The sequence below is a fragment of the Chrysochloris asiatica genome, unplaced genomic scaffold, assembly GCF_000296735.1.
Source record: "Chrysochloris asiatica unplaced genomic scaffold, ChrAsi1.0 scaffold00068, whole genome shotgun sequence".
NCBI classification, from domain to species: domain Eukaryota; kingdom Metazoa; phylum Chordata; class Mammalia; order Afrosoricida; family Chrysochloridae; genus Chrysochloris; species Chrysochloris asiatica.
The window spans coordinates 11,970,155-11,980,532 of NW_006408586.1; the positions used below are offsets into that span (position 1 = coordinate 11,970,155).

Genomic DNA, 10,378 nt, shown 5'->3' on the forward strand with positions numbered 1-10,378 from the left:
CACTGTGGGATAATGCACTGGACCGCAAGGTCGTTTTGAACCACAAGGTTGGTGCTTCAAATTCACCAGCTGCTCCTTGGAAACAGGATCGCTATGAGTCGGAACCGCCTTGGAGGTATTTAACAACAACACAACAATATATCTCATTACAGGCCGTCTTCAGGAAAACTTGCGTCTTAATTTCTTTTTCATTATCTCTTTTCTCGGGTCAACTCTTAGTAGCTGGACAAACCACCTGATCAGAGGATTTGGAAGATAAAATTCAGTACTTCTATGATCATTTTAAAACGATGATCATACAAGAAATCCTAATAAAGAAAATGAATTCATCTTTTTATTGAGCTACATCAGCATCGTTGTCATAAACACTCCAAGTCTTGATCCGCTAAATTCAGCCGGTCCAACCTCCGCCTGCTGCCCAGGCCACACCTCCGTTCTCGGCTACAGCCACTGGCTGACCCGTGGCCTAGGATACTCCGGACTCTGCCAAAGGCCCGTAAAAGTAACCTAGTGTAAGCCTCTCGCGGGATCTGGGCCTCTTTGGTGAGATTTCGGGAACATAGGCAAAGTAGTATCTCGCGAGACGTTGAGCCGGAAAACGACTTGATTGGTAATGAGTTCCAACGGATCCAGGAAGTCTGAATAATGTTTTTGCTGTTTGCAGGATTTTACATGCCGGAGGAAGTAGATGCGTTGTTTGGCAGCTCCTAGCGGGATGATGATGACCCGGGTGAGGGCTGGGGGCGTCTCCTACTGAACTAGAGCTTTTTGTGCGGGGCCGAGGTGGCGCGGGATGGGGAACTTCACCTTTGGCTGCCCCTTTGCGATTACGTGTTTCTTTGGCTTTACAGCCCAGCTACCTGGAATAATGTTGAGTGCGCTGTCTCCTGCTTCCTCAGAAACGTTCCCTGTAGTATTCTCTGAAGGACTCACCTCTGTCCCCAGTTAACCTGCTCTCCCCCAAGTCCAGCCTTCAGATTTCTAATCCCTCTTCCTTCAGCTTCCAACAATAGAACCTCCGGTAGGGCTTCCCGCTACTTTAGGACCCGGGGCTTATTAACCGATAAGCAAGGGAAGCACCGGTTTATTTGCGATTATTTACTGATCTGTGGTGAATTTGAAATTGTTTCACTCGGTTAGTAAATAAACACAAATAAGCACGTGCTTACCCTGCTTGCTGTGTATTTTATCCCTGTCACGGATTGTGGATTTAAAACATGCTTTGATATGGTGTTGGGAGAACTAGATGCTAGCCATACCTTGCAGCAAGTTCTTTTATGTGATGGGAGAAATGTGAAATTGTTCATTACAGATCACAGTGCACCTCTGCTTTTTGTGTAATCCGACATGTCTAGAACACTATTACATAATGTTAAGTGCGGTTGCGACAGTTCTGACTCAGTTGTTGTTATGTGCCCTGGAGTTGGTTCCAACTCTTAGCGACCCTGTACAGGGTTTCCGAGGCTGTAAATCTTACGGGAGCAGAAAGCCTCCTCTTTCTCCCGTAGAACAGCTGGTACTTTCGAACTGCTGACCATTAGGACCGTGAGATTAGCAGCCCGATTTGTAACCACTGCGCTACCGGAGTAACCTTTTACAGGATGTACAGCTGGTGGGTTTGAACCGCCGACATTTCGGTTAGCATCCAGGTGCTTATTGTACAGCACCACACCAGGAATTTTTCTTGGTTCAATGAATAAAAACTAAAAACTGTGTTGTAAGAAAGTTGTTTTATTTTTTTCAGAGGAACCAATGTGTTTTTTTTTTAATTTAAACATTCTGGAATGACTTTAGATTCACATAAAAGTTGAAAAGATAGAACACAGTCCATATATGCCCTTCACTCATTTCTCCCTAATGTGAACATTTAGAGAGATTTTTAAAAAGCAGATACTGCTTTCAGTGTGGCTTCATTAACACTATTAAATTCTGCTTTAACTTTTGCTTTACATTTAGTAACTGAGAGAAACCATTTTATTTTTTTATGTCTATTGAGTAGACTGTTTTATAGTCTTATTATATCTATGGAGAAGGATATCATGTTTGGTAAGGTGGAGGGTCAGAGGAATAGAGGAAGATCCCCAGCGAGATGGATTGACAAAGTGGCAGCATCAGTGGGCTCAGCGTGGCAACAGTTGTGAGGTTGGCCCAGAATCAGGCAGTGTTTCATTCTGTTGTGCATAGGGTCACTATGAGTCAGTACTGACTTGATGGCACCTAACAACAACAAAAACTGAGCAGCTTAATAAAATTTGTTATTTGTGATGCTTTGTGTCCTTCAAGAAACAATAAGTATTATAAAAGCGTGCTGTCTTTTTTTATAATTTGCAAGTATTTATGTTGAAATTCAATAAATGTAATATCCTGTGTGAGCTTATTTTTCTTATTATCATAGCTGAAAGCAAACTCAGAAGGGAAGCTTGCAAAACAAATTTGCAAACTTGTGTTGGATCATTTTGAAAAACAGTATTCCAAAGAACTTGGAGATGCTTGGATGACAACAAGGTTAGTATAATTTATCCTTTGGTCCTTTGTGACAGGTGAAGTAATGTGTATAGACTCTGTATAGAGTTTTTGAGGAGCAGCTGGTGGGTTTGGACTTCAGACCTTGCGGTTTGCAATTCAGTGCTGAGCCTGTAACGAATCAGAGGAGGATGGAAAGAAAGAACTTTGTAGTAATGTTGTTAAGTGCCACTGAGTTGGTTACAAACCATAACGACCCTGTATAGGGTTTCCGTGGAGCAGTTGGTGGCTTTGAACTGCTGACCTTGTGGTTCACAGCCCAGTGCTATATGAGGAGTGATGGTAAGCAGAAATTGTTCTGTCCTTGTGTCAAGCAATTGCTTTCATCCTTCTTGAAACAATATTGCTCACCAGTTTGGCAAAGTTAATTATACTGTAATGATAAAAGCTTAAAGCTTTGGTGGTATTTGACTTGTTTCTGAAATTCAAAAGATAATACAACAAATCTCTTTATTGTCAGTACTACTTTATTTTATCTTGAAAAAGAAAAGCCTAGTTGATTTTGACTCATGACAACCCTGCATTTTTCAGAGTAGATTGGAATGCCAAAGGGTTTTCAATGGCTATAATCTTACAGAAGTAGTTTACCAGGACTTTCCCAGTTATAATGAGTGGACTCAGCATAGACACTTAGTTTTCTAAAGTCAAACGTTATTGTTGTTGTTGTTAAGTGCCGTCGAGTCGGTTCCGATCCATAGTGACCCTATTTAGGGTTTCCGAGGAGCGACTGGTGACCTTGAACTGCCAACCTTGCAGTTCAAATGTCTTTGCAGTCTGGCACATTAATCCACAGTGGCACACCAGGACTCCAAACCTTATTAGGTAACCATATTTCTTCTCTGATTTTTTTTTTTTTGTGGCTGATTTGTAAATTTAATACAGAATAGAGAAATAAAAAATTAATGCCTAGAATTTGTAGGTGAAAGAAATTTAATTTGTATGTTTGTTGAGTTTTACCATTGGTCAGAATGTCAGTGTATGGGTTACTTACATTAAGTGTCTGACACCAGTTATATATCCTGTGGAATAAAATGAGCAAGATAGTCCCTGTACCCGTTCTGGTGTTCCTATACATGTCTATGGGGCTGGAGATTATGGTTACAACAAAGAAAATCACTAATTCAGTAAGTATTATGATAGAAGAAGGCACTGGTTGTTATGTTGTTGTTGCTAAGTGCCATTGAGTCTGTTCTGACTCACAGTGACTCCTGTATAGAGATTCTGAGGAACAGCTGATGAACTTGAACCACTGACCTTGTGGTTCAAATTGACTTTGCAATCCAAAGCATTAAACAATCAGTGCCATAGTACCTTCTCTTATCTAACAAAGGAACTGCCAGAAAAGCCCTGAGGGAATGTCAGTTCTTGGTGACTAATATTATGTGATATTGAGTCAGTTCTGACCCATAGCAACACAGGGTTTCCAAAGAGCAGCTTGAACTGCCAGCCTTTTGGTTCAAACTGACTGCAGTCCAGTGCATTCGCCCACAGTGCCACACCCGGACTCCTTAGTGACTAATAGAAGTTACTTTAGCAAAAAGAACCAGGCATTCTAGGCTGAGGGAAGAGTAGTGCTTATAAAGTTAAGCATTTTGTACAGGAGAATACAAGTTACAAAACTACTGACTGTATGTGTAACTTATTCATGACAATTGACAATTTCTCAGATTGTCCTTCCATTTCTCCTTGGAACAACTCAAGCATTTCTTTACAAAGGACAACTTTAAGCTTTTTAAAAAAATTTTAAACAATAAGTATTGTCTCATAAACATGATAAGATGTAAGGTTGTTCTGAGATCATTTTTGGGCATCTACAGTATAAAAACATAGCTTATGTAGTTTACCTTCAAATTAGTTCTGACTTAATGACCCTGTATAGGGTTTCTGAGTAGCGGCTGTTGAGTTTGAACTGTTGGCCTTGTGGTTAGAAGTCCAGTGCTGACTTTACAGGGCCACACTTGGAAATGGATGTCTTATTCCAGACTCAATTGTCAGATACCGTTGAGTCGGTTCTGACTCACAGCAACTCTATGCACCATAGAACGAAACCAGACTCAATAGTGAAGTAATAACTTCATGAAGTATTCAGTATTCAAAGACACTCAAATATTAAATAAGAATTAAGATATTTGAGTAACCACACCTTTGCATACTTATTGTGTCTCAGGCAGTATTAATTTACGTGAACCTCAAAACAAACTTGTGAAATTTGTTCGTCTTCGAAACTGCCCACTCAGCTACTAGGTAGCAAGCTTGGATGAGTGCCCAGGCTCTCTGGCTCAAGAATTCCCACTACTAATCCCTATTCTGTACTGTGTCTAAAACCTGGCATATCGTCAAACATAATTAGATTATTACAAACAACAACAACAAAAGGGTTTCAAGAGGTACTTTTTGCAGACTGTAGTGATCTAGATATCTAGGTTCTCATATCCTGCAATAAGTTATTTTCCTACTTGATTTCTTCAGACAGATACAGAAATTATTATTTGACCCTAAACCCTAAATTTCAGGCAGTGAAGCTTGAATCCATTTAATTAACTGCTCTTTCTGCTTCACCTGCTTTTTTGTTTGGTTTTCATGGCAATTTGATTTTTGCATAAACATGCTAAATTTTCCATAGTCAAAGACTTGTTTGCTCAACCTAGAAAGTAGTTTGAGCATGGAAAAGTTTTTTGGGTGTTTGTTTTCTATTTATTTCCAAGATGCGATATTGTGCTTTTGGCTCTATTTACTACCAGGAACAAGTGAGTGCATTTGTGTTTTTGTTTTTGTTTTTTTCTAGTTAGAAAGTAATTTTTTTCCCGATACTTTTAGTTTCCTGTAGTAGTAGGAAAGATGTAGTATTAATTTTCAAATTACTGTTTTGTGATCAGCTTTTGTTGCAGCATTTGAAAATTGGAGTTCACCCTAGTTCAAGTTTTGCTCTATTTGGTGCCTGCAGGCAAGCCTGTTAATGACATGGTTTTAAACTATGCTGTCATGTGCTCAGGCTCCCTTTGGCTACAGTCTTCTGTTTCTGAGTGCTGCATAGATTAATTTGTTTTGGCTCTCATGTTCAGCAAACTCCTTATATCCCCAAAGCATAGTTTTCCTTTCTAATCCTGTGTGCTACTTAGATAAACCAAAAACCAAACCCATGCTGTTGAGTTGATTCTGACTAGTAGTGATCCTGTAGGACAAAAAGAACTGCTCCATAGGGTATTGGAGGCTATAAACCTTTACAGAAGCAGACCGCCATATCTTTCTCCTACAGAGCAGCTTGTGGGTTTGAACCAGCAACCTTCAGAGTAGCAGCGCAATGCTTAGCCTACTGGACCACCAGAGCTCCTCGAAAGATACTGCCATGGAGTTGATTTTGACTCATAGTGTATGACAGAGAAGAATTGCTCCTTAGTGTTTTCCAAGTATGATAGATTTCTTTCTCGTGTGGAGTGACTGATAGATTTGAACCACTAACCTTTTGGTTAGCAGTCAAGCTCTTAACCACTGCACAAACAGGGCTTCTGCTGTTTAGCTACTTCCTCTTTTTTATAAAAAGTTTTTATTGTGAATTGAGTGATAATTTAAATAGCCTAGCTGTGCATTTAACTTTTTCCACCTAGGGATTCCATAGTTAATATGTTAACACTATTATTATTGTTGCTACTGTTAATTGGACTCCCGGTGTGGCGTTGTAGGATCAACATCGGACTGTGAAACACAGGTTAGTAGTTCAAGCTTACCAAATGCTCCTCGGAAATTTATACAGGGTCACTATGAGTCAGAAATGACTCGATTCCACTTAATAACAACAAACAACTATTAATTAGTCAATTCTTTTCTATTAACCATCCCATATGCTCCTGGGAAAATGAGTTGCTTTACCTTGAGTGGTTTCCACTACACTTTATTGATACTGCTGTTATAATGCTTTCAGGGCTGTATTGCCACAATTACTAACTTGTCTTCTCTGACCAATCTTGGTTGGAGCAACCAATACTTTAAGACTTGGACAAGTCACTCACTCACTGTTCAGGCAGTGTTCGAGGGAGTGCTGTTATGTACCAAGCATTGTGCTAAACACTGGGAATTCAGAGACGGATGATATTATGTCCTGCCCTCTACTGTAAAGGGAGAGGTGCAGTAACTCCATACAGTAAGCACTAGACTGCAAACCAGGAGTCTGTGGTTTGAGTCCACCAGTCGCTCCACGAGAGAAAGAGGAGGCTTTCTGCCCCCGTAAAGATAAAAGCCTAAGAAACCCTATACAGGATCACTAAGAGTCTGAACTTACTGCACGGCACTTAACAACAATAACAACGACAACACTGAAGAGGGAGAACTAACAAACATTATTGATAGACTAGGAGCTTTTGAAATTTTATGTACACTATGCGGAAAACACATCCCATTTAAATCTCACCTGCCTGTAAATACTTTTAATTTTGGGGGTGGGGAAGTGGGGTCAGAGACATTTTTCTCATTAACTCAGAGTTCATATATATATATATAGGGGGGAAAAGGGATTTAACCAGATAGTATCAGCAGAATCTGTGAATGTGGGTGGAGTGGTGTTTGAGGAAAAGAGGTGTGAACTGATTTCTATCTTGTTCCAAATTCAGTCACAGTTAAGTAGTACATGTGTCTCACAGTTAATGCCACACACAGTCAAGCCTATGACCTACACACATATCATCTCCTCTCTTGTGGTGCTATGGAGGGTCTGGAACCTCAGCCCCAGTGTTGTGCACAGCCCTCATCAAGGATTTACTTCAGTAGTTTCAGCCCCTTGTGCCTCCACAAGAAACAAATTCTAACTCAGCACTTCCTCCCTGAGGTACTATAGATGACATGTTTGGACACAGATGGCCCTTCTGTAAAAGACAAGGAGGAAGCCACCCTACAGAAGAGTAGGAGGCTCTCAGCTCGCTATTAGAGTCTCGGGAAAATGAAAATAAAATGGCTCAAAACCATACTTTGGTGCATATTTCACGAATTGATTTATTATTCAGACTTAAAATGATTGAATGAGCACCCTCTAGTGGATTATAAGCAGCACTAACAAGGGACTTTTGGTTTACTTTGAGCCTCCATAACTATGAGAAAATAAATTGTGTACTTAAAAGTCAACTATGAGAAAATAAATTGTGTACTTAAAAATCAAACAATCCATCCAGAGCATTCTGAAGTAGGACATTCTCACTTGAAAGGACAAGCAGAGCAGCCTGGAGCGGCTAGAGAAACAAGATGCTTCTTGAAAGAAAGACTAGCAGGAAAATTTAAATTGGTTCTATAATCTAGAGGATTATGCCAATTGTGTTTTACAATTCATAGATAAAATTATTTTTTATCCTCATCAGTAGAAAGGTAGAATGGAGACTGGGACAACCCATAACCCACTGCCGTTGAGTCTATTCTGACTCATCTCAACCCGACAGGAATGTTAAGTGTTGTCGAGTTGGCCCCGACTCATAGCCACCCTGTATAGGGTTTCTCAGAATCAGCTGGTGAAGTTGAACTGCCCACCTTGCGGTTCAAACTGACCGTTTGTTCTGGTCCTTACCCTACAGTGCCACACCATGACTTCACCCTGTAGATAGAGTACAACTTTTCTGAGCCATTGAAACCCTACAGGATAGAGTAGAACTGCTCCATGGGTTTCTGAGACTGTAAATCTTTACGGGAACAGACTGCCTCATCTGATGTCCATGGAGTGAGTGGTATATTAGAACTGCTGATCTTGTGGTTAGTAGTTCAGCTCTTAACCCATTGTGCCATCAGGGCTCTTAGAGACTAGAATAATAAAGAAAAAAGAATAAAATAATGAAAACTATGTTATCAAATAACCTAAAAAATTTTCCAAATATAGTGAAACCCGTGAGAGTTGGAACTCAATGGAATTGCTTTGCTTTACCAGTGGCGCTGTGGGTTAATGCGCCAGACTACAAAGCTGTTTGAACTGTAAGGTTGGTGGTTCAAGTTCACCAGCTGCTCCTCAGAAACCCTGTACAGGGTTGCTATGGGTCAGAATCGACTCAATGGCACTTAACAATAACAACAACCAGGTCTCCAAAGCTTTCTGCCTCTTACAGGGTGTGGTCTTACCATGTTTCAATACTAGTTTTAGTGGAAAATACTTGCATTTTCCTTCTCTGAGCAGTTTCCATCTTATACAGGTTCCTACTTTTGCAGACTTTATTGTAATATAGTCCATTGCTTATCTGTCAGTTTGTCGTACTGTGGTGACTTGTGAATTGCTGTGATTCTGGAAGCTATGCCACGGGTATTTTAAATACCAGCAGGGTCACCCATGGTGGACAGGTTTCAGATGAGCTTCCAGATGAAGACAGCTAGGAAGAAGGAGTGACTAACCACTTCCAAATATTTAGTCACTGAAAACCTTATGAATAGCAGAGAAATACTGTCAGATATAGTGCTGGTAAATGAGCCCCTCAGGTTGGAAGGCACTAAAAATGCGACTGGGGAAGAGCTGCCTTCTCAAAATAGAGTTGACGGTGATGACGTGAATGGAGTAAAGCCTGCAGCACCTTCATTTGCTGATAGGGCACAACTCAAAATGAAGAGAAGCAGCTGTAAACATCCGTTAATAATGAGAACATGGAACATATAAAGTAAGAAACTGGGAAAATTGGAAATTGTCAAAAATGAAATAGAACGCATAAACATCGATACCTTAGGCATTAGTGAGCTGAAATGGACTGGTACTGGCCATTTTGAATCTGACAACCACAAGGTTTACTATGCTGGGAATGACAGATGTTGCTAAGTTCTGACTCATAGCGACTCTATATAGGGTTTCCAAGGACCAGCTGGTGGGTTTGAACTGCTGACCTTGAGGTTAGCAGTTCAGTGCTTATCGTATAGTGCCACACAAGGACTCAAGTTAATGACTAATGATTAACAAATCTATCAACAAGTCAAGGGGTTTTATGCTGAGTTTTCAACAAAAGTGAATGAGCCCTCGTTGAGTTGTCAACCAATAAGTTGTTTAAAATATTTTTGATGATAGGTCACAGAATGATTTTGGAATTATTATGGATTGAATTGTGTTTCCCAAAATGTTATGTTGAAATACTAACCCTTGAACCTGTGAACTATCTATTTCTCCAGCTGGTCGATATGAGCCATAATGTACTTTTGGAAATTGGGATTTTCCGTTGTTACGTTAATGAGATCATACTGGAGTTGTTAAGTGCCATACAATCACTTCCAAATCTTTGTAACTGTGTAGGTTTCTGAGGAGTGTCTGGTGGGTTAGAACCACCAACCTTGTGGTAAGTAGTCCAGTGCTTATCCTATAGTGTCATACCAGGACTCTAGTAATACTGGAGTAGAGATGTAGGTTCTACAACCATTCTCTTCTGGTTTATGAAAAGAGCAGAATAGGCATATAGACATACAGAGGGAGACACCATTTGACAGCGGAGGTAGATGAATCTAGAAACAACAAAGGAACACCTAGGATTCTTGGCACAAGAAACTAGGAGAGGCCCACCGAAGGAATCGACAAGGCTAAGACCCTAATTGGGACTTTGAGCCTCCATAACTATGAGAAAATAAATTGTGTACTTAAAAGTCAAACAATCCATCCAGAGCATTCTGAAGTAGGACATTCTCACTTGAAAGGACAAGCAGAGCAGCCTGGAGTGGCTAGAGAAACAGAAGATGCTTCTTGAAAGAAAGACTAGCAGGAAAAAGAAAACATAAAAACGGCAGTCTGATTGGTTACTACAAGAACAAGCAAGTTGCTCACCGGGGAGCCATCAAGGCAAGCAATGAAGTCCCTTTATGACAACCTCCTCTCCAAGACTGAAATGCAAAGGGAACACACAAGCAGGCATGTAAGCTTGCT

The 10,378-nt window shown here is 40.4% G+C and overlaps 1 protein-coding gene across 1 annotated transcript in view; it reads left to right on the forward strand.

Moving 5' to 3' along the window:
- NSUN3 (NOP2/Sun domain family, member 3) overlaps positions 1-10,378 on the forward strand; it is a 104,930-nt gene that overhangs the window by 13,177 nt on the left and 81,375 nt on the right. Inside the window, 2 exon segments of the mRNA XM_006864662.1 lie at positions 396-512; positions 2,374-2,505. Coding sequence (XP_006864724.1) covers positions 396-512; positions 2,374-2,505 — 249 coding nt within the window.